This window comes from Saccostrea cucullata, unplaced genomic scaffold (genome assembly GCF_032062105.1).
Source record: "Saccostrea cucullata isolate Sc308-1 unplaced genomic scaffold, CSIRO_AGI_Scuc_v1 ctg1451, whole genome shotgun sequence".
In the NCBI taxonomy this organism is placed as follows: domain Eukaryota; kingdom Metazoa; phylum Mollusca; class Bivalvia; order Ostreida; family Ostreidae; genus Saccostrea; species Saccostrea cuccullata.
Genome location: NW_026920896.1, coordinates 113,040 through 137,148, shown reverse-complemented (window position 1 = coordinate 137,148; position 24,109 = coordinate 113,040). Strand labels below are relative to the sequence as shown.

At 34.2% G+C, this 24,109-nt stretch overlaps 1 protein-coding gene across 1 annotated transcript; it reads left to right on the top strand.

Annotated features, from left to right (window-relative positions):
* Nucleotides 1–811: 811 nt before the first annotated feature.
* LOC134258604 (cell adhesion molecule DSCAML1-like) lies at nucleotides 812–24,109 on the top strand. Its single transcript, XM_062741157.1, has 32 exons — nucleotides 812–1,069; nucleotides 1,165–1,266; nucleotides 1,430–1,708; nucleotides 2,158–2,472; nucleotides 3,899–4,189; nucleotides 4,313–4,627; nucleotides 5,196–5,352; nucleotides 5,871–5,989; nucleotides 6,407–6,520; nucleotides 6,757–6,909; nucleotides 7,246–7,361; nucleotides 7,637–7,787; nucleotides 8,040–8,246; nucleotides 8,376–8,444; nucleotides 8,921–9,050; nucleotides 10,536–10,705; nucleotides 11,622–11,759; nucleotides 11,917–12,081; nucleotides 12,795–12,865; nucleotides 14,568–14,799; nucleotides 15,105–15,175; nucleotides 15,378–15,505; nucleotides 15,788–15,900; nucleotides 16,002–16,508; nucleotides 16,637–16,771; nucleotides 16,952–17,179; nucleotides 17,306–17,360; nucleotides 17,707–17,716; nucleotides 19,956–20,040; nucleotides 20,174–20,289; nucleotides 20,612–20,763; nucleotides 24,013–24,109. The coding sequence occupies exons 2-32, from the start codon at nucleotides 1,182–1,184 to the stop codon at nucleotides 24,107–24,109; spliced, it is 4,974 nt and encodes a 1,657-aa protein (XP_062597141.1). The 5' UTR covers nucleotides 812–1,069; nucleotides 1,165–1,181.

Genomic DNA, 24,109 nt, shown 5'->3' with positions numbered 1-24,109 from the left:
TTTGATTCGCTACCCGTTCTTCATATATATGTATATGAACGATTCTCTAAAGAATCGAGCATTAGATCCTCTCTCTCTCTCTCTCTCTCTCTCTCTCTCTCTCTCTCTCGTGTAGTTTTATTTCCTGAAATAGTATTAAATAGTACTAAATACTCGAAAATAAAAATATAAACTTTATAACATCATTAGAATCCCTCTTGTACAAGTAATGACGTTAACGTGTTCAACGTCAAACTTATTCTATTCGCGAAGCGAATAACATGATAATGCCGCACAGACTGACAGAGAATGATTTATTTTGATGATTTCATCAAATCAGTTGTTGAAAGTAATAACTGACTTACACTTCCAATTAATTATTTTTTAAAAATAAATTTGCTTGAATTAAGGAAGCGTATTAATTACCGTATATATACATGTACTCGGCTACTCGCCAATAAGTCGGTTGTAGTTAATAAGCTTATATTTCAGTTGGACTGACCTCATACAATACCATTCTTGTTAGAGCTCGCCTATGAGTCAGACTCAGAGTTTTGGACCAGAAATTAACTCCCAAAAAACCGATCGACTTATATAGGCGAGTATATATATATATCTGTATTCCAACTAAAAGTTTTAAACTACATAAAGGAAGAGCTTCCAATTATTATTATTATTATCAATAAAAATGCTTGAATAAAAGATTTGTCCATGATTTTTTTTTCTTCAAAATTTGGTTTTTCCAACTACCAACTAAAACTACATAAAGGAAGAGAACTCTTGACATTAGGAACTCTTTTGTTTATAGAAAGCAGAAAAATGACCGCGGGGCGTTCCGCGAAAGAAGATTTCGTGTTTACCTTGACTTCGCACGCGAGAAATATTGATCGGTGTATAACCATTAAGATGCTGTAAGAATCAAGGTGTATAGGAGGAGAATGATGTTGTCATGAATATTTTATCAACTGGACGAGAGAATCTGCCTTTGTATCGGCGTATTGTTGTACAGTATTTTCTGTACAGCTGTGCACCATTGCAATATGTTTTCAAAGATATAATGGTGGACGGTTGTATTCGGTGAGCTCGAAAGGTAACCTTTCTTTATTGACTTAAGTTTCAAAAAGATTTAAACTTTACAGTTATTGTGTGGGATGTTTTTCATTTGTAATGTTATACTTTTCACAGCACTGGGCTCCCAAAAGATGACTAATATTCCAAAGTTTTTCTTTTCCTTTCTACAAATATTTTTAATGAATTCAAAGTTTGTGTTCACTCAAGAAATTGTGGGTAAGTATGAAATTATTTTGTTAAAGTCATATTCTTTATATATCAAAATAGGGATAAGCATGGATGTAAATTCTGCTATTTATGCTTACTTTTTAAGTTATATTACTTGCAGATGCATGCTTATGTTTGTTTTTATTAATAAAAAAAATATATATTTTTCAAGAATTTATGGTGAAGCCAAAAAGTCAGGCTGTTGTATACAATGGAAGCATAATTCTAAACTGTGAAGCCAGGCTGGTGTCTTCCCCTACGGAGCAGCTGTCCTACGCTTGGTATCTAAATGGGGGACCACGGCCCCAGGGTAGCTCTATATTCGTCAACAACTCCCTCCTTATACAGAACATACACGAGGCAGAACTAGGGAACTACACCTGTGCTGTATCCTCCAGTGATGGAATCTCACAGTTAGCCGTGTCACCTCCAGCTCAAATCATACATGCATGTAAGTGATACAGTAAACTAGGGCATCCAAGTAAGTGATACAGTAAACTAGGGCAGCAGTTTGTAAGTTCTCATACAGAATCTCTAGTTTTAGAATGTTGTTTAGTTTACTTAAAACTCAGAATTGTCCTTGAATTTTAGTCTACTTGTAAGTAAGTTCAAAAGCTACATGTATTTCATTTCTGTAGCTCAAAAATTAAGTCTAAATGGGTTTTCATAATGCTTTCTAAAAGAAGAAAATAAAAATGTACCAATAATCCTTAAAGCCCTCAGAATATTGTGTCTATGGAGTGTTCTTTTTATGTACAATTGTACATAATGCTATCAGAATTATACATACTTTTTCATAAAGTAAAACTTTTAGTGAATTTTCTCTTCTGCCTGAAAAATTATTTGTATTTTATATTATTCTTATTGAAACTGTCACGTATGTGGTTGGCTTTGATACAGATATCCGTTCATTTGTGATGAATCCAAAGGGTGTGACTGTGACTGAAGGAGATACGATAACCTTGGACTGTGTTACAGGGGAAAGCTCCCCACCCCCTGAGATCTTCTGGGAGAAAGATGGTGTCCTCTTCAGGGGTGGATCCCAGTACAATGCCACCTATAGGAGTGCCTCATCCCTGGGTTTTGTGCAGCAGTTCAGCATGAAGCTGGTCCTGGTAGCCACACCTGAGCATAGTGGGAAGTACAACTGCGCTGCTAGGAACAGCATGCTGGGAATATATGTTAGAAGCTTACAAGTGTTCGTAGGAGTTACAGGTAAATAATTTAATTTTACTTGTAACACGTCATTTGATTGGATAAAAGATTTTATCCATTTTGTATAACATAACTTGCCTACGTCACAATGAGTTACGTCAAAAAACGTATTACTCCGCTTGACGTTACTTTTAAAATTTAATCAATGTGAAGTTTTATTCTGGGGGAAAATTTTTTCATCGCTGCTTTGAAATTAAATTATAAGAAATGAAGCTTATTTCAACTAATATTATACGATGTAACAAAACTTGGGACAGTTTATGCTTTTTTATAAACCGCTTCGCGGTTTATAAAGCGTAAACTGCCCCAAGTTATGTTATATCGTATAATATAAGTTGAAATAAGCTTCATTCCTTAAATAATTAAAAATTTAATGCATTAAGGTCTAAATCTGTTAACTAAGAAATTAACTTACCTTCATTTCACTTCCATTAAAACATTGCTGTGACGTCATGCCTTTGTTCTTGCAGTCTAAAAATTTACCTGTAGCCGTCCGATAATAATAAATACCAGTCTGATAATATAATATCGGACGGCAATGATAACAAAATCGGACGGTATTTAAAAAACAAAAAGAAGAGTGAAATAAAGGTCAAATATGTCCAGAAACCCCCAATAAAAATGCTAGGAAACAAATTCAGGGAAGGCAAACGCAAGGAAATTAAATTGCTACAAAATAGCAAATCCATGAAAAAAAAGAAGTTTAAACCTTCCACAAAATTAATGCTTTCCACTCTTTAAAAGAATTTTTGATGCAGCACTTTGAATAAGCGAATTTAAATCCATTTCTGCAAAAGAGTGTGCAAAACTCCTTATTTTATGTTTGTTCCCCGATGGCCACACTTTTAAAACCTGAGAATATTTCCATTATCTAAACTAAAACTTCAGGGTAAAAATCCACTTTTTTACTTTCCATGGTGATGGTTATAATATCACCCAAAATTATGTTGGTATCAATGTCAATTTATGCACATCATAAATAAAATTGTTCCCCCAAATATTTTTCACCACCGGACCCCTGTCCTGCTAAACTAAACAACTGCCATTGAATGAATAAAACGAAACAAGAGTTCACTCACTTTTTTTATTGTCTCATTTCTTTTATCTACTTATCAGACGAGTAGAAAACAATGGATGCCTAAACTCCCATTGTGTTATTATCGGACTACTCCAGGTAACTTTTGGACATTTAAATGGCAATGTTTTAAGTAAGATATATGCCTCATACTATTCTATATGTAAAATTATCAGACAGTTTTCGGCCCTAACGGGCCTCAAACAGTCTGATAATTTTACATATAGAACAGTATTCGGCATATATCCATTACTTATTTGCAGGAGAGTATGAATGAAAAATTTTGATTAGATGAGCTATGAAGGTGATGAGGAAAATCTCATTTTCTATTATTTATTTTTTTCTTGTCAGCATTTGAGTTTGCAGCAAGAGTAGATTTAAACCTTTATAAGAGGGATATTTTGACTCCAAAGGACCAACCCTTTGTGCTGGACTGCCCAATAATTGGATACCCCTCCCCAGTCATTAGCTGGAGAAAAGGACAGGTGTCCCTAACCCCGGTCACCACTAACCACACCCTTCTGCCTAACGGTAGTCTCTACTTTGAGTCCTTTCAGTTGGAGGACCAGGGATACTATATCTGCGAGGGGATAAACAAACTAGGGAGAGATATATCACCTGACATTGTACTACAGGCAGCTTGTAAGAAACCAATGCATGTAGTTATATCTTTTAAATGTTTGAAAGCAAATAGGATTTAATGATTTTATAGCATTCATAACAAATTTTCATACAGTGCAAAAGTTTATTATTTCTTTTTGGTAGATATTGACTTTGAATTTTCTCGACATCCAACTTCAAAATATGCCATAGCAGGCCTGCCTACCACCCTCCCTTGTTCCCCTCCCACTTCTAATCCCCCCGCCAAAGTCACATGGTATAAGAACAACCAGCCATTGACCAACAAGTTCAATAACAACAGTAAGACTGTGTTAATCATGGACCCTGACAATGGGGTATGGGACCTTTTTATAGCTGATGTACAGCGGATACATGAGGGGCAGTACTTCTGTGTTGCTGAGAACGTGTTTGCTGTTCCGTCCTCTAGAACCTCAAAAGTTGCCACACTTAGAGTAGGAGGTAAAGAGTACTGGTTTCTGATCAAAACTTTCATTTTTATAAAATGTTCAGTATTATTTAGGCTAATGATGAAGTGTTTTAATCTCACCCTCGGCCTGCTTGGATTTTGAAAATTCCGTATAAGTGGAAATTTTAGCGAGACGCAAATTTACCGATTTTTCCATAAAAAGTGGTATTTCATTTTTATTGATAAGTAATTTTAGCGATTATAAGATGCTCACTTAAGATGCTATTACAAGTAAAATGCAATTAAAATTTAGTGATATTCAATTTTAGCATTCTTACCATCCCCGCTAATAATGCCTAAATAAAATTCTCTCTAAAAATTCTACTTATACGGTATTAGACAAAAATGTACATGTTTTGGTCTAATGTAGATGTATACTGCTTTATAAATTCATAATGAAGTCAACTTCATCAGTTTTTAATTAGTTTGAAAAAAAAATAATTTCATTCTAAACTGTCTTATTCCAAGGAGAAATTTTTGATATAATTAGATAAACTTATACATCCAAGTCTTTTTTTTTTATTTTTCAGTGTATCTAATTTTTAAGCTTTGTTGTTTTAGGAGCACCTACATTTGTGCAGCCCCCTTTGAGTCAGTCAGTTGTCAAAGGTCAAGGTCTTGTGCTAATATGTCTGGTTCAGGGAGATCCCGAGCCAGAAATAACCTGGTTGTTCAATGGACAACCGGTCACAGATGGAGCTTATACAACAGCCTTCAGGTCAGAATAAAACAAGCCTTCAGGTCAGAATAAAACAAGCATTCAGATCAGAATAACACCAAAATTCAAGTTAAAATTACACCAGACTTCAGGTTAGAATAACACCAGCATTCAGGTTAGAATAACACCAGCATTCAGGTTAGAATAACACCAGCATTCAGGTTAGAATAATGCCAACATTCAGTTTAGAATGTCTACATTGCGTAAATATACAAACTAGAATATTTTAGTGATTTACATGTAGGATTGTTCATGCTGGAAATTCTTAACTATGTACATGTAAAGCAACATGGGATTTATTTTAGAAAATGAATATTGTCAGTAAATGTACAGATGTAAAATTCTTGTACAATTTACCTATCAGTGATGTCAAATGGATAATTGCAAATTCATTTAAAAGACTTTGTCTTTCTCATGTTTCTGAGCAAATATTTCCTTTGGTATAGTCATTATAAAGAACAAATACTCTTGAATACAAATATTGCTTGATGTAAATGGTTAAAGAAATATTTTGATAGCATGAAGAACCAGGAACTACACATTGCCAATGTAAATAAGGCATGGGAGGGCTATTTCACCTGTAGAGCCAATAATTCTTATGGAAAATCTGAGGCAATGGCCTATGTCACTGTTAAAGGTAATTAGTGATTTGAAACGCATAATTATAAAATCTCTCTTTGACTAGTGTTGCTTACCAATAATGACTTCAAACTTTTCCCCAGAATGAAAAATTAGAAAAGCTTTATAGATTGACATTTTTTTCATATAGTGCAACATGCTTATACATGTAGCAAAGTACAAAGGATGAACAATTTTGAGCCATTAAAATCATGAATTGTAATACCTGATAAGTTAATAATACCTTTTTTTAAAAACAAATCACTTGGCAATAAGTTTTAATTTTAGATGTGTTCAACATATTTCTATTTGACTTATTTGCTTAATTTTGTTACTACTTGAAGTGGCTTTTCATTATAAGAAGGATGGGTGTAATAAAGAAAATCCTCTGCCTTTAGTCTAACTGAATGGTACCTGTCTTGTAATATCTTTTCAGTCCCGGTGGTAATTACGAAGCCAGTGGTCAATTTGACGGTAACCATTAACAACCAGGTGTTTTTGCCTTGTGAAGTCTATGGAGACCCAGTTCCAAATGTGACTTGGTACAAAGGTAGAGACAACAGTTCAATTTTCAAGCTTGTATGTGTACATGTATCTTTGCACACATTTATATGTAGTAAATCTAAGAGTATAACTTGAGAGACTCATGATACTCAGGCAACCATCAAGGCCTATGTGCCTCTTGTTTCATGTATGCCTCTTGTTTCACATGTGCCTCTTGTTTCACATGTGCCTCTTGTTTGATGTGTGCCTCTTGTTTTATTTGTGCCTCTTGGATATTTACAGATCAGGCCCCTCTGTCCCTCACCAGTCGAGTCCGTCAGACGGTGGATGGATTGTTTATTAACGATGTTAATTTGACTGATGGGGGAACTTACACCTGTCTGGCGATGAATGAGGCAGGCACTGCTCAATCCTCAGGAATACTGGCTGTGCAGGGTACTTTACTGATTTATTGTTTGTTTTGTTGTGAGATGTGTTCAAACAAAGTATTAGAGAAAAATGTTTCAATTTCCATTTTCTATTTTCAAATAAATACCAGCATTAGTATTGATGCTAACAGTACATAACTACATAAAAAGAAACATGTTTTATTTGCATTAAAAAAAACATCATCTATTTCTAAAGTGATGAATTATGGCCTGTAGTCCTGTAAAAGTAATATCTGAGTACTTTTTTATGATGAAAATCTTCTAATAATATTAGATGTTTCTCAAGAGGCTTTAAGTTTTTAAAATTCTATCTCATCAAATCATTTTCATATATATTCCTCAGCTCCACCAGTGTTTAAAGTGATGCCAAAGAATGTCACCGTGGTGATAGGTGGTGCTGCTAACTTCACATGTAGTGTAGACAGTCATCCTGCTTCAACTATTGTGTGGAAATTTAATGTAAGCCTGTAATGTAAGCCAAAAGCAAAGAAGCCTAAACCACATAATTCGTTCAGTAGGAAAATCTATGTGATTATGCTATTTTACACAAGGAAGAAAAACGAAGAAAACTACCTTGTCAGAATACATAATACTTTTTGAAGAAAAAATGTTTCATGCATACAAAAAGGAAAAAATTACTTTAAAAACTTCAGTTTTTGCTCTATAAATGCATTGAACCATGTGTGATAATTAGTTTATGAATATCATTTCCTTTAGAATACTTCTTTTTGTAGGACACCAATCTTCTGCCTGATGGAGTATTTATTAACCTAGACAACAGTGTACAGATCGCCATGGTAACCTGGCAACACGTGGGAAAATACACATGTGTGGCCTCCAATGTTGTGGGTTCAGAGAGCATGTCTGCAAAACTTTCTCTTCAAGGTGTGTATTACATTTATTTGGGGGGGGGGGCAGTTGATGTCCAATGGTTGAAGACAGATGACATTAGGATTTGTCTCTGATATTTTTTTTCTACTTTATCAAGGTCATACTTTGCTTAAACTCACAGGTCAATTGTCAGTAGGAATTTATCACCATATGAATCTTTTGTACTTCTAGGCTAATAAAGTTTTGTATTTTATCATCACAAATTCTAAATTAATATAACCAAACACCAATATTATCTCTTTTTAGTGCCTCCAAAAGTTAAATATATTCAAGGAGATTTAATAGTTGTAAGAAACCGGGCCACCACCTTAACCTGTAAAGCCGAGGGGATCCCTGCCCCACGAATCAGCTGGTACAGGCGAGGATCCGAGATTCTCTCCACTGCTGATGGGAGGATTGTAGTGACCAGTGAAAGACAACTACTCATTAAGGTCGCCAATGCAGGGGATGAAGGTAAAAGCCTAACAAAAATCATCACATATGTTTTAGGTTTTACATGGTTTTATTTATTAAAATTAACAAACAAACATTCAAAAGCAGATTGTAAAATTTTCATTGATGTGTCATTTTGAATATTATCAGGTGACTACACGTGTTCTGCTGTCAATGACGCAGGATCAGATCAAGCAGAAGTCTCTATCCATGTTGTGCGTAAGTTCTCCATGTTGTGCGTAAGTTCTCTATATTGTGTGTAAGTTCTCTATCTTGTTGGTAAATTTTAATGATGTCTGTTAATTCTCTCTGTTTTTCCATATTGTCCATTTGTTCTCCAGATTTTGTGTAAGTTCTCTATATTGTCCTGAATTTTTTTTTACTGACTTAAGTCCATATTGTCAGTAAGTTCTCTATATATTGTCCATAAGTCCCCTTCATTGTCCATATCAGTGTTTTCCCTTTATTTCAAAAGTTAAGGGTTGGGGGCTGAGGTTTATGTACAAATTTTTAATAGACATTACAACAATTTAATTTTGAATTTTTATTTCAAAACAGCATTTTGTCAACTGAAGCAGTCAATTTGGCCGGTAGCCGGTTCTTAGGGAAAACACTGCATATGTTTTCCACACTGTCCATAAGTCCTCCATATTGTTTGTACTACATGTATATTTGATTCCTGTAAATGTTTTTAGAGCCACCTTTACCACCGACTTTGTTAGACCCCATAGCAACATCAGCAACCTCTGTGACCTTGAGATGGACACCGGTCACTCAGAACTGGTACACTTCAGTGACCCACTACATAGCATACTACAAACAAAGGTACTTCACATTAATCCATCGTAGAGCATAAGAGATCATCTTTTCTGAATTTCTTAGTAATAACTTTTCTTCTTATGTTAAATACATGTATCTCAGAACTTTTTTTTCAGTGGATATTTGTTGAATTTTATCCACTTTGTGTGCTCCTTGCTTTCCTAATTTATACATTATTCCCAAAATAAATTAAAGACTTGTTTGAAAACAACTTCTGTACATTTACATGTATACTTATATGTATTCAGCTAATATTAAGGAACTAAAGATGTGTCTTTTTAAGCCTAGGAAGTGAATGCTCAGAGGTAATGACATTGTTTGGTCTGATGGGTTTTATATATTGACTGTTTATCTTGATCTTTCTGATAGTTTCTAACTTCTTCTTTTGCTGTTATATCTAACCATAATGATGCAATATTTTGACTTAATTTTTCCAGTAATCTAACATTTTCTGCCTTTCCTTGCTTGTGTAAGGGGTTTCCAAGTTTTACAGCTTTCCATTCCTTTAAAAGTTACTGAGCCGAGGCCCCAAAGGTGAAGAGGCTCATTGCTTTTAAGGAATGGTGAGGTGCAAGGATATTGTTCTAATTAAAATCCACCTTTGCATTGCTTTATTTAATTTTAGTTGTCTCTTTATTAAGGGGATGTCTACTCAGTTGCTTTTGATTTAAATGCTTGAAAAAATTGAAAAATATATGCAGGGCTAAAGCTTTTACTTCACTAATTTACATGTTCCTTGTTGAATTTAAGAATAATTTTAATGATTTAGAGAAACTGTTTCTGAAGATATGCATTATGAAAACTAGATAAAAAATTTAAGTCCCTATTATGATGTAAAGTGATAAAAAAATATTTATTTGATGAGATTACATATGTATATTAATTTTGAAAAATTCCCATTTATCTTTCTTGAAAAAAGGGGTTATTTTGACTAATTAATATTTCTTTTTGCGCTCTAAATAGTTTGTAGAAAAATGATAAATGGCAAGAACTGAATATTGTATTGTGAAGGATACTCATTGTTATCAACTCTCCATTCCTATATATATGTAAAAATAATGAAACTCTTAAGCAATGAAGTAATGTCACAGGTGGATTTTAATTTTACAGTGTAATTTCTTTTTGCATTGAATATACAATTTATGATATGTAGTTGGTGTTAATTATGGATAACAATAAAAGTTTGAACAATAGAAGATAAAAATTAAATAGACACTAAATTGAATTTCTTCATATGGTCCAAAATGTAAAAATATCGGATTATAAACTCATTTATGGTTTGAAACAATTTTTTCCAATAATTTCATACAAAAAATGCAAGTTAATTTATCTGATTTGGCCATTTTTTTTTTTGATTGATTTGAATATTTATTTTAGAAGATGATTTTCAAAGAAACCACAACTCTAAGACTTCTGAATACTTTCATTACACTTTGGATAACATCTATATTTTTTCAGACATATTTTAATTTATCTTTTGACTTATTCTAGACATGAGCTGATGTACACTAGACATGACATCCTGGCAGGACCCAATGATGTGTCTCATAATGTGCAGGGTCTGCAGTCTGGGGTGGAGTACTTGTTTGTGGTAACAGCCACAAATCAGGCAGGGGAGGGAGGGAGGAGTAATAGTAGATCAGCCAAAACTTTTAATGCAGGTTTGTCTGTATGTCTTAAACTGAAACTAAATAAGATAAAATATTGTACATGTACTTTTGTATAATGACTGTGAAGATTGATTTAAAACATTGGAAAAGATAAGAATGCATGGAAAAAGGACTTTAATTTTTATACCCCCCGCAAAGGAAGTTTGGGGGGTATATAGGAATCACCTTGTCCGTCTGACCGTCTGTCTGTCTAGCTGTCTGTCCGTCTGTCTGTGCAAACGTGTCTGGTCCATATCTTTCTTATGGAGGGACATTAGAATCTACTACTCCACACAAAGATTGCCCATGACCCAAGGGTGTGTCGTGACCTTGACCCAAGGTCATTTGGGGAAGTTCAAGGTAACTGGAAGAAAAAGTTCATAATTCGTGTCCGGTCCATTTCTTTTTTATGGATAAACTTGGTAGGTTCTCATTTCACACAAAGATTGCCCATGACCGAAGGGTGTGTCATGACCTTGCCCAAGGTCATTTGGGGAAGTTCAAGGTCACTGGAAGAAAAAGTTCATAATTCGTGTCCTGTCCATATCTTACTTATGGATAAACTTGGTAGGTTCTCATTTCAACCAAAGATTGCCCATGACCCAAGGGTGTGTCATGACCTTGACCCAAGGTCATTTTGGGAAGTTCAAGGTCACTGGAAGAAAAAGTTCATAATTCTTGTCCGGTCCATTTCTTTTTTATGGATAAACTTGGTAGGTTCTCATTTCACACAAAGATTGCCCATGACCCAAGGGTATGTCATGACCTTGGCCCAAGGTCATTTGGGGAATTTCAAGGTCACTGGAAGAAAAAGTTCATAATTCATGTGTGATACATATCTTTATTATGGAAAAACTTACTTCTGAAAAAACCCAGCGGGGGGTATTTTGTCCCATTTGGACAGTTCTAGTTGTCTTTATCATGATAGATCCATCAAGTCCAAGAAATGTGCATGTAAATAATGTGGGACCCAGCTCCATCACAGTCACCTGGGAGGTTCCAGAAACCACCAATGGAATCATTCAGAAGTACCAGATCTGGTATCAAATTAGCCAATCAAATGAAGGTGTGCAGTATTTTGTTGTCTGAGCACATTTTAAAACATGTGTAATGGTTGTTTTCATTTCCATCAACCTATCAAGTTAGCTTTCATAAATAAAAGCACTGCATGTCGTAAATAATAAGTTGATAAATTTCATGTTAAATAACAAATAAATTTACAGAGCCAGAGAAAATTCAGGTTCAGGCCCCTACCACTTCCTACACTGTGACAGGGCTACTAGCTTACACTGAGTACCAGTTTAATGTCAGGGCAGCCACAGTGGAGAAGGACGTGGATCTGTGGGGAAATTTCTCCTCCATGGTGGTCACTAGAACAGAGGCAGCAGGTACAAAAATCACATTTCAACAGTTAGAGATGAATCTGTATTGATTCATTTAACCTTATGTAATTCATTTACCCACACAAACCAAGTTGGGTGGGGGGTTATACAGGAATTCCCTTGCCCACAAGTCGGTTTGTCTGTGTGTCCATTCAGTCTTGTCAGGGCTATAAAATTGTAACAGATAATCATTGGAAGATCATTTTTGGTCAAGTATAATTATTGTTTATGACCTGAAGAACTGATATTACCTTGAATCAAGGTCATTATGTCAAATTCTTGGTCACTGAAAGAATAAATGTAACATTTTGACTGGTCTACATTGATTTTCTTAATTGATAAACAGTGGAAGTTGATACCTTGTGAAAATATATTGCAAAGATTGAGGATATTTCATGACATTTTAACCCAAGATAATTTGATCAAGTTCAAGGTCACTTTTAGAGAAATGTTTGTTTGCTACCCTGACCATCATTATTGTAATGGAGAACAAAAAAAGTTCATACCAAATATGTATGACATAAGTTAATGTAATGACCTTCACCTATCCTGTCAATCAAGTTCAAGGGCACTGACAATAAAAGTGTTTTACATGCACCTGTGTCTGATCTATGATTCTTTTATGGAGACTCAGTGAAGTACCTGTACTTGACAAATATTTTACTCTTAGATTTTGCATCTTGTGTACAAGTGTTTACTAATTTGGTTCCTTATTTTAGCCCCCAGTGGATCCCCACGTTCAGTTGAAGCAAGGCCCATATCTTCCACTGAAGTGCAAGTTTCTTGGCAGGCAAGTTTTAAATTATTTTGCTTTTTTATGGCATCTAAGGTCTTCCTGTTTTGTTCTTCAATAGTTACAGAGTTAGAGAGATCACTCACATACACTGTAAATGCCTGTGAAGCACGAACAGTGATCAGTATAATTAGCTCACCTGAGCTGAAAGCTCAAGTGAGCTTTTCTGATCACATTTTGTCTGTAGTCCGTCTGTCCGTCCGTCTGTCTGTCTGTAAACTTTTCACATTTTCGACTTCTTCTCAAGAACAACTGGGCCAATTTTAACCAAACTTGCCACAAAGCATCCTTGGGTGAAGGGGATTCAAGTTTGTTCAAATGAAGGGCTAAGCACTCTTCCAAGGGGAGATGAATAATGAAAAATTTATGGTATCTTTTAAAAATCTTCTTCTCCAGAACCACTGGGCCAGGAAAGATGAAACTCATGTGGAATCATCCTCAGGTAGTGTAGATTCAAGTTTGTTCAAATCATGACCCCCGGGGGTAGGGCGGGGCCACAACGGCCAATCAAATTTTTACAAAGAAATATACAGGGAAAGTCTTTAAAAATCTTCTTCTCCAGAACCATCGGGCCAGGAAAGATGAAACTCATGTGGAATCATCCTCAGGTAGTGTATAATCAAGTTTGTTCAAATCATGACCCCTGGGAGTAGGACGAGGCCACAATGGCCGATCAGAGTTTTAATATATAAATATATAGGGAAAATCTTTTTAAAATCTTCTTCTCCAGAACCATTAGGCTAGGAAAGATGGAACTCATGTGGAATCATCCTTAGGTAGTGTAGATTCAAGTTTGTTCAAATCATGACCCCCGGGGGTAGGTCGGGGCCACAATGGCCAATCAAATTTTTACATAGGAATATATAGGGAAAATCTTTTAAAAATCTTCTTCTCCAGAATCATTGGGCTAAGAAAGATGAACTTCATGTGGAATCATCCTCAGGTAGTGTAGATTCAAGTTGGTTCAAATCATGACCCCGGGGGGTAGGGCAGGGCCACAATAGCCGATCAAAGTTTTACATAGGAATATATAGGGAAAATCTTTAAAAATCTTCTCCAGATCCATTTGGTTAGGAAAGATGAAACTAATGTGGAATCATTCTCAGGTAGTGTAGATTCAAGTTTGTTCAAATCATGATCCCTGGGGGTAGGGCGGAGCCACAATGGCTGATCAAATTTTTACATAGGAATATATAGGAAAAGATCTTCTCGAGAACAGAAAAGTTTTGTCAAATTGACATGTAAACATCTGAAAGTAGCGAAGATTTAAATTTATTCAAAAATTGTTGGGGGGGGGGGGGGGGGCAATATGGGAGATTGAGTAATATATAGGAAAAAATCTTTAAAAATCTTCTTTTCAAGTATGTCAAAATTTTACATGACTTTTGTATGGTTTATTGATATATTGACATTTTCAAGTTAGTAATAGAAAATAAATCCCCCTAATCCAACAAGTAAGCTTTTCAATAATAAGCTGATTTTGGTTTTTTAACTAGCCCATGTTCTCAGGTGAGCGATGTGGCCCATGGGCCTCTTGTTCTAATTCTGGTTTATATTGCCATCCTTTCCACTTAAATATTGATATTAATTTATAATTTATATAAATATCTAATTAATTTCTTAAATAGGGTTTGTAGAATCATGTTAATAATTCGTACATGTAACTATATATAAATATTAAATAAACTATTTATTTTAGGCCCTACCCAGTAATGAACATAATGGCCCCCTGAAATTCTACCATATTAGATACAAGTCTACGGCACCTTCTTCTGGCTTTTCTGAGGTGAAGAGCGTTAATTTTACTGAGACATCAGGGATGATAAATAACCTTCAACCCTGGACAGAGTATGCTATTACCATAGAAACAGAGAATGTGGCAGGAAGAGGTCCCCCCAGTTCAGGGGTCAAAGTTCGTACTTTTGCACTAGGTGGGTTTAGAAGGTTTAGAGAAGCTCGTATGGTCTGCATTCAAGAATTTTGTTAATTTGATGTTTTAAAACACATATTTCACAAATTTTGGATAAACCTTGTTTTATATCTGGCAATGGAGATGTGGGGTAGCCAGAAATATAGTCATGTATTTGATTTTCATTGAAAATTAACTTTACAAGCACATTCATGGATCTTTTTTTTTTATATGTTTGTATCCTCCTAAACTGAATTATGATCTGGAAATTTATTTTTAAGAATTGAGAGTTGATTTGTAACAAGAGAATTTATTTCACATTTTCAGCCCCTAGTAGTCCCCCAACAAATATCAGACTCACAGCAGTGTCCAGCAGTGTAGTCAATATACAGTTTAAGGTAACAAGTTATGGAATTTCTACCAATCTATGCACTAGATGATTTAAAGCTATATACATGTGTGTACATGTGAGAACTTTAAAATAATATGCACGATGTAATTCTTGACTGTTTCTTATTTGATGTAAACGTGATAATTAATCAGACGAGTGTCTTTGCACAGTCCCATCAGTGATGTAAATCATTTATAATAACTTTTTAGTTACCTGACCCCTCCACTTGGAATAGTGACATTTCTGGTATAGTGGTGGAGGTCCAGAAGGATGGTGAGAAAACATCAAGGGAGGTCACTCTTCCCACGACACCAGGTTCTCTCCCATACAATATCAGGTCTGAGTCTTACTGTGAGAAATCTGATACTAATCATGAAATTCAGCTGGCGATGAAAGGAAAGGATCAAGAGGGGATGGAAAGGATATATATATATATTATGTGAAATATAAAATAGTGTGATTCAGGGATACATGTTTTTTATTTATAAAACTAAAAAAGAATATTATTATAAATTGTAATGGAGAAGAAAAAGTATTTAGTATTTTAATAGAATAATAGTGCTTAAGAAAAATTTTTTATCTAACATTCGTGACTGAGGTTCTTTTATTCTGTTTTCAGTGACCTTGAGCCCTGGACTTTATACAGTGTTAGAGTGGCACTATACACGACTCAGGCAGACAATGGAACAGGGCCCTGGAGTGATTGGAGACTAGTCCAAACTCAACAGTCAGGTACTAGTTGACTCAAAAATCATAATGTAGTTTTGCAATGTATTTTTGTGTAATTTTTTTAATCTAAGAAATATATACATGTGTTGCTTTTTGAATTGTAGTACCAGACAAGGTTGGACAGTTTGGTTACCAAGGCACCCCGACCAGTATAACAGTTTACTGGTCCCCTCCCCTCAAACCTAATGGAGTCATTGATTTGTATGTAGTGAAGCATTACCCTTTACCAAACGGACAGACAAACAGACAGAGTGGTCTCACTGAATCAGCAGAAGCTTACTTGTCACCTTTTCCCTATCCAGTTATATATAATGCTTGTGATTCTCTGACTTATTTAAATTCTTCTTATTCATCAATCATGGATGACATTCTTCAGGAGATTCTGGAAAATAAAGATTCCGATATGATGAACAATTTCTCTGCATTTGTTTCGAAAGTTGCAGGTCTTCATTTGACCTTGAATAATGTTACAGATGAGAAGAATTTTAATATGAGCCTTGGTATAATCAGTGATTCATTCAGTCAACTGGATTTGAATGCATTGACTTGGATGTCTGCCTGGAATAGATCAGTATTTGATCTTTGCAGTGATTTACTCTGGGTCAGAAATGGTAATTACATGTATTTAATTTACTCAAAATTTCAAGTTGCATGGGCATAATTATCACAGCCTTCCAAACTTAAATTGCCATTATTCTGACATTTTCATGATACACAATGTTATATGCTTCATGTTTAGGTCTGATATACCAAAATACAACAGGGACCCGTACTGTCTTAGAGAACCTGCAGCCCTCCATGGAATATGTCGTGGGAATATCAGCCGTCAACTCCAAAGGAGAGGGCAAGGTTTCCATACACACTGCCAAAACTGGTATTAACCTACAATTAATATAGACTCACACAATTAGTGTGATGGCCCTTTTTATTTCACATGTATATCATATATTATTTATAAGTACTATAAATAACTTTTTTAAGAGTACTAAAAGCAGGAGTAAATGGAACATGTATCAACAATTTTGATACAGAACTAATATTGCTGTATTTTTAGATTCTCTTCCCCCACCTCCAGCACCACCAAACACCACAGAAGGTACCACCGCTAACACCACCACTGTCCTCGGTAACTCCCTGGCTCAGGGTCAGGAGGACAAACTGCCGGTGTACTTAGGGGGTGCTGCAGCAGGGGCGATACTGGTCATCTTCATACTGGCCATAGTTCTGTGTGTCTGTATCAAGGAGAGAGAGAGGCAGAATCTGGTAGCTTCCGGAAACTTTGGTAAGTTGACTGGACATTTTCTTTTCTTTGGCTTTGGTTATTGTTAAGGAATTTCATTTTAATATTGTATAATAATGAGATCAAAAACTTTTGAAACAGAATTTAATTCATCAATTTCATTTATAGAAACAAGGTCTTCTGAAGGGAAGTTTGGTGAAATGCCCAGAGACAGATCAGGAAGGTATAAAAAATTTTAATCCAACAATGGGAATGTATATATTAAAACATGAAAATCATAAAATAACAACAGGAATGTTTTTATAAATTGATCTTTGTATTGCACTTTATCTGTCATATATTTGAAATTCAGTCTTATCACTAAAATCAAGGGTAATTCAAAGTCTACATTGTGGATAGGAGCCGATCAATTATTCTCCGTGCAGAAAGATTTTGGATAGAGAAAAGTAAACTCTCTTTCTCAGACTGCATGTTAACTAGATTGTTGTAGTAGTGGAGAGCAATATGTTCACACTTTGCAAGGAACAAGGAGGATTTTTACTGAGTGCTTTCTTGTTTTCCTGTCTTAGACAGCATAACGTATAAGTGGAAATTTTAGGGAAACGCAAATTAAAGACGTACAACACACTGGGGGAGATAACTCTTGCAATTTCAATTGAACGTTTGATGTGACGTCAAACTTAACGTCAAAAATAAAGCGTCAAAATGACGAGTAAAACGATCCCGATGTATATCAATCATAAAAGGAAAATGGGATATGGGGCTTGGCTGTGATTATGAGTACCATACTCAATCCATATGTATTTTTCAATTAACCCGATTAAACTCCGTAAAAAGCAAGACATAAAATACCATCCCTTAATGGTTTATTTCATTTCATATGATCAAAGCGCAGCATTTTTTTTATGCTGAAAAATTTTATTTTACATTGCCGAAATTCTCATTATGAACAATTGGCTATATACATGTATAACATTCCGATTAATGGTCTTTATCATAATTTGTGCATTTACTATATAAATATTGTTTTTCTTCTTTAATTGAATAAAACAACAATTAACAAACAAAAAACTTTTTACAATGTAAAATCGATGTTGTTCTCAGACCCTTACTGAACAAAGAGGAACAACTCTAATAATGTAGGAGATGTTTGTTTTCCTCCCTTTATTCACGGTTTTCCGCATACACAGAATCAAATACAGCAAGACCTGATAAATCCGAGAATTCAATTGAAAACTACGGTATAGACCTCATAGACACAATGTTAGTAAAGAATTGAAAAGAATTGTTTACTAGTACTGAAATTATCTGAATATTATGAATATCCTATTGCAGCAAATCGTTTGACTTTCTGTCACTGTCAACAATGTCGGTTCGCATTTCCTCGAATCAAAATAAAACGTAGCCTATAAGATTTTTAAAAATATCAATGTGCGATTTGATATAGATTAAAATAGATGAAGAGTTTAATGCATCTCGGAGTTTTCCTTTTAACTTTAGAAGCAATGACATTGTGCGTACAGTATCGTGAGGGGTGTACATGTATTCAAATGTCCATGTATCCCCAGTCCCCACGACCACATACTGTCTCGAGCTCGTTTGAAATAATGACATGAAAGAAATAAATATATAAGCTAGGATATAATTATTCCATTTGTATCACAAGAGAGAACATACACCATTTTTGTTGATGAATAAAATTAAAGAAATAAAATTAATTAATAAAAATCAACATATTCATGTGATATGGAATGCATAACGCATACATACATGTGGGTTAAACACTAAAATCCTTCTTATTTTCCCATATAAAACGAGCAGTCAATATTTATTCTGCATTCATTAATTTAAAAACTAATGCATACCTCCGGGATTCAAATTTACTAGTTATGTGCACTGTACAAACGACGTTTCTAATGGTCTGCGACGCAAAAAAGGATGGGGTGGGGGTGGTAGGGGTGTTCAAAAATTGCCTAAAAATCTACATTTAAATACGTTTTACATATGAGAACTTTTCAATATGTAAGTTAATATATTTTTGAAGCAAAAGCAATATTCCAATTTGATTTTTTAAAAATGTGTATATTTGTAGATTCATAGTAAAGTGATCGACCCCGTCTGAAAGACGCGCGGGTACGTGATTTATTGAGAAGGGGGAGGATGTAATTTTCCGCTATTTAATCAAAACTGGTTGTACAAAAATTATACAAAAAATTATGAAGATAATTTTTACTACCAGCTACTTAAATAAAGTTTTTTACCAAAATTAAACGAAAGATTTTTTCACAAAAAAATTTTGAATTTGAAAAATACACAATTTCCAAGGCTTAGATAATTCATAATTTTTTTAAATATTGTTTTGATGATATGTATATCAAAAAGATGACTATGTTTTTGTGTTTAAAGTCTATGAAATTTGACAGTTATATCTAACCTGGCTTTTTTGATTTTAAAAAAAATTTCGCTCCTTGCAACTAAAGGGGGGTAACTCTTGGACTTTTGTCCAAAATGTGCATACATGCAGTAGATATAGTCATGTACTAAATATACAAAAATAATGAAAATTAAACGACAGGAATTTTTTGGGTTAGGTGTGTTGTACATCCTTAAGTGATTTCTCCTTAAAAACTGGTATTTTATTTTTAGCGAGAAGTAATTTTAGCGATTTTAAAATGCTCACTAAAGAAGCTAGTACAAACAACATGCCATTTATTTTTAGCAATATTCAATTTTAGCAATCTTAACAACCTCGCTAATAATGCCAAAATTAAATCCTCGCTAAAATTTTTACTTATACGGTATTTTATTTGGTTTACAGAGCTATGGTCATCTGAAGGAGAGCCAATCAGTGGCTGCCTCATCCACCTTCCCAGGAATCCGAATCCACAAACCAGACTCAACAGGTGAGTTAATCAAATGTTTAAAAATCTAACAGTAGTTTAAGCTGTGCCTGATCTAACTTCATTTGTTAAATGAAATGATACCTCTGATCCTGACAATGTTATTTTTCACATTTTTCTTTACTTTTATTTCTAGGTATAGAGAATCCGTCCTACAGGCAGGGAGTGTCAGACCCCGGGGGTGAGTGGCGACCAGACAGGGAATCTATCTGTGTGTCCATGGATCTCTCTGCTGAGGAGGTCTACTCCAGGGTAAGGGAGGTTACTGATAGGGACCAGTGTCAATACACAGAAACTTAATACTGAGATATAACAAGGACTTTACATGTACCATGATAAATATTGAATACTTTTGCTTTTCATTAGTTCTGTAATTTTTTTTTTAAAGAAAATGTCTAAAAAATTATCACAATATTTTTACGACACGTACATCACTACTTATGAAGCTTCTCTGTGTATACATTTTAGAAAAAACTCAGTATATCTGGTTTACTAGTAGATGAAAGAGAAAATCCAATTTTTGTTATACTTCATATTTCAAGCATAACAAATGTTATCTTTCTTGTTGTCCTAGGCCTCCACTCTGCAAAGGAAAGGCCAACTGAAGACAGAGAATGCAGAGGCGATAGCTGTGATGAGGAATAGTCACCTGCCCCTGGGGGTGGATGATACAGACTCCCTCATACCTAACGATTCTGTGGTCGTGTTCGCAGAGAGGACTGCCCTTTGATTTTAAAAAATGAAAATTCTCAAATAGTCATGGCATTGTTAAAATTTTGACTAAGTTGGATATGTTCTCAGTCATATTGTAACATGCATGCAAGCTGTGATAACTTTTACCTTTTCTCCTTGTTATCACTATATTCTTTTTGCTAATTATTCACAACATTAATTATGGTTCCTCCATGTTTTGCAACATTACCTACATCTTGGATGCTTCAAACTGATATCAAGGGAGCAAGTAACATTTATTCCACTGGTAATTTTGAAAATGACATTGTCAATTTATTAGTCATCTGTGGAAATTTTAGCAAGGTCTCCTTAAAATATGGTAATTTATTTTTAGCTGGCTTACTAAAGATGCTGTTACAAAAAAATTTTTTTTAGCGAATTTAATTTTAGCCTCTCATGTGTTTGCATCACAAAAGTGTTGCATCACAAAAGTGAAACATCACCACATTTTAAGTATTTTCAGTTGTCTATGCAAGGACTTATTCAAGAAAGATTTTAGTTACACAATGATTTGAGATTGTGTATGTCTTATTATTTGAAATATTGTAGAATTTAATGAGGGACTTTTTATGTGTTGTGCTGTTGCTTGATGTTGTTATTTTTTCAGTAATGTTATCAAAGTCTATTGACATTCCAAAACATTTTGCCTGATCATGTGTAAAATGATTTTAGGGTAAATGAATTATTTTTGCATTCCAGTTGGTTGTTGGTTGCGTTTTACAACGAAAAAGCACTAAAATCATGAACAATAACCAATACATGTACATTCCTGTTGTGCTTACAAGCATAAAGTCGGTTGTTCATTTCTTACTTATAAATATGTATGTGACTTTTTTTACAAAACATTTTTGATAGTTATTGTTAGCTTTCAAAAGAAAAGATCTCCGTTACTATGAAAGAATATTATGAAAAGTCAGGTATAAATATTAGAATGTTTTTTTCAAAGTTGTCAAGGTGTTATATGTGCATCATCTTCATTGGAATTTTTTATGAGTGTGTTTAATTTGTTATAAATTTTCATCTCACTTGATTTTGCATTTATATGATTAAAGTTTATACATGTACTTGCAATAGATTTTTAATAAATGAAAGATTTTTTTTCATTTCCATTTTTCTGGTTACCTGAGAATTAGATTATCTAAAGAATTCAAAAATACAGACCATAACAAAAATATTCATCTGGTTACCTGTTTTTCTTCTTCTTAATTCTGAGAAGTGGTAGGACAGCTGTATAATACATGTATATATTTTAAACAAGAGTTGTTGGTTGACAATTTTTAACCTTTACTATGACTTTTATGCGGGTACAAACATAAAAAATCAAAAAAAAATAAAAAATATAAAATAAAAGCATTTTAAAAAAAATTCGGATTTATTTATTATGGCCTTATAATCCAAGTATTCACATTCATCAAGTTTTTTGAAGGAATATCCTTGATTACAGCAAACTTTTGGGACAATTTTTGTCTAGCTTAGAGCTTTTAACCAAATGTCATGAAAAAATGCAGCATTTTCAAAAGCATATTGGTGTAATAATGTTCATCAAAGTGTCCTATATTCATTTCTGTCAATATTTCCACATGTCATAAGAATTTGAATTCATTACAACCTTCAGACTTTAAAATTTCCAAAAAGGTTGAGTCAATGATCAGCATTGCTATAATAATTATTGGAGGTAATAAGCTCCACATCAACTGCCTATACCAAGAATGGTTAGAAGTAGATACATAACACTGTATTATTTATTTATTATTGTATTAATTATTTGATCAAGATGCAAAGACTGAAGTAAGACCATAGGGATGCAATGAGTAGAACTGCATGCATCATATTGACTTTCAACCAATGCAGTTATTTTCTAACAAGTACTTTCCCTGGTGTTGAAGAGACCAACAAATAAGGCCTAGTTATCAAAGGCAAACAAACTGTAAACTATGTGCCCCTGCACTGTTCCATTTTGAAAGTTTGAAGAAGAAAATGCAGTTCTCCTTTCAATTTAACTTTACAATTGGTACTGTATAACTATACAATTATAAATAACCTATCTAATTCATTTACAAAACAGCACCTACATGCTGAAATGAATCGTTGACAATAATATTAATTCCAACAAATCACAGATCAGTAAAACTCAATTCGGGAATTATCTAGGATTGTTTTGCTCTAATGTCAGAGACTGTTGATATGTTATAATTAACACACAATGATCATCTGTATAATGACATTCCCTAGCTGTTAGCTTTGGCCAATAATTCCCTGGAAATGATCACCCTTTGTATCTGTGCTGTGCCTTCATAGATCTGTAAGAGAAATTGAAAAGACTACTTAAGCACCAATACATGTACATGTATAAATCTCCTCATTCTGGTCATAAAATCAAAATCAATGATTTCAAGAAATTCTTTTACAGAAATGAGTACATATTTAACTTTATTGTCTAGAAAGTATGCTAAGTGTTTATTTTTTGTAGAAATCTTTGTTCCACTATCGTGGACTCTGAGCAATTATTCCAGCAAACTTGCTTTTGTTTTAAATTTGAAGAAAAAGTTTACACAGATCAACACAAGAAAACTAAGTTTATCCATTACATGATTGTGTTTCTCTCTAAGACAACTTGCCTGATAAATTTTAGCATCTCTCATCAACTTCTCAACTGGATATTCTGAATTGAAGCCATTTCCTCCAAACACCTAAAACATTTATATAAAAAAAAAATTCAATTAAATTGAAAAATTTACAATCATTTGTAACAGAAAGGAGAAAATGTGACAGACCTAACTGGAATTTAAACTTAATACTCAACAGAGCTATCTGTATCTAAGCATGTCAGATCTCTACTCCCACCTCCCTCTTTAAATGACTCCCCCATTCCCAAAGACAACAAACTCCTCCCTCTTTTCAAATGCATTTCAACGTCCAAAACATCAATCCAGTCTTATTTTTGTCATGTTTGTTTTTTGTCATGCAGGCCTCATCAGGATTCAAATTAAAGGTTTTCTGAACTTTAATTATACAGTGCTCAATCTAATCGATTAAATTGTATACAGTATCCAGTAATCTGAATAGCTTGATTGCCATACTAACACCCCCTCCCTCCCCCATATTACTTAAGATTGTTTAATGCAATTGTCGCCACATAAATGAATACTGAGAAAAATAAATAATTGTGACATTTAGATTAGACACCTTTTCCATAAAATATTGAGAAAAGGAGAACTAGTGTTATTTTAATTACCTGTACAGCATCGGTGGCACATTTGTTGGCGACATCGCCAGCGAGGGCCTTGGCGATGGAGGCGTAGTATGTGTTCCTCCTGCCCTGGTCAATCTCCCACGCTGA

Excerpts from the sequence above, each read along its gene's own strand:
- LOC134258604 (XM_062741157.1), top strand. The coding sequence starts at position 1,182 with ATGACTAATATTCCAAAGTTTTTCTTTTCCTTTCTACAAATATTTTTA. Across the intron at positions 16,509-16,636 it reads TTTACTCTGGGTCAGAAATG|GTCTGATATACCAAAATACA; the intron begins GTAATTACATGT and ends CTTCATGTTTAG. Across the intron at positions 20,041-20,173 it reads CCACAAACCAGACTCAACAG|GTATAGAGAATCCGTCCTAC; the intron begins GTGAGTTAATCA and ends TTTTATTTCTAG.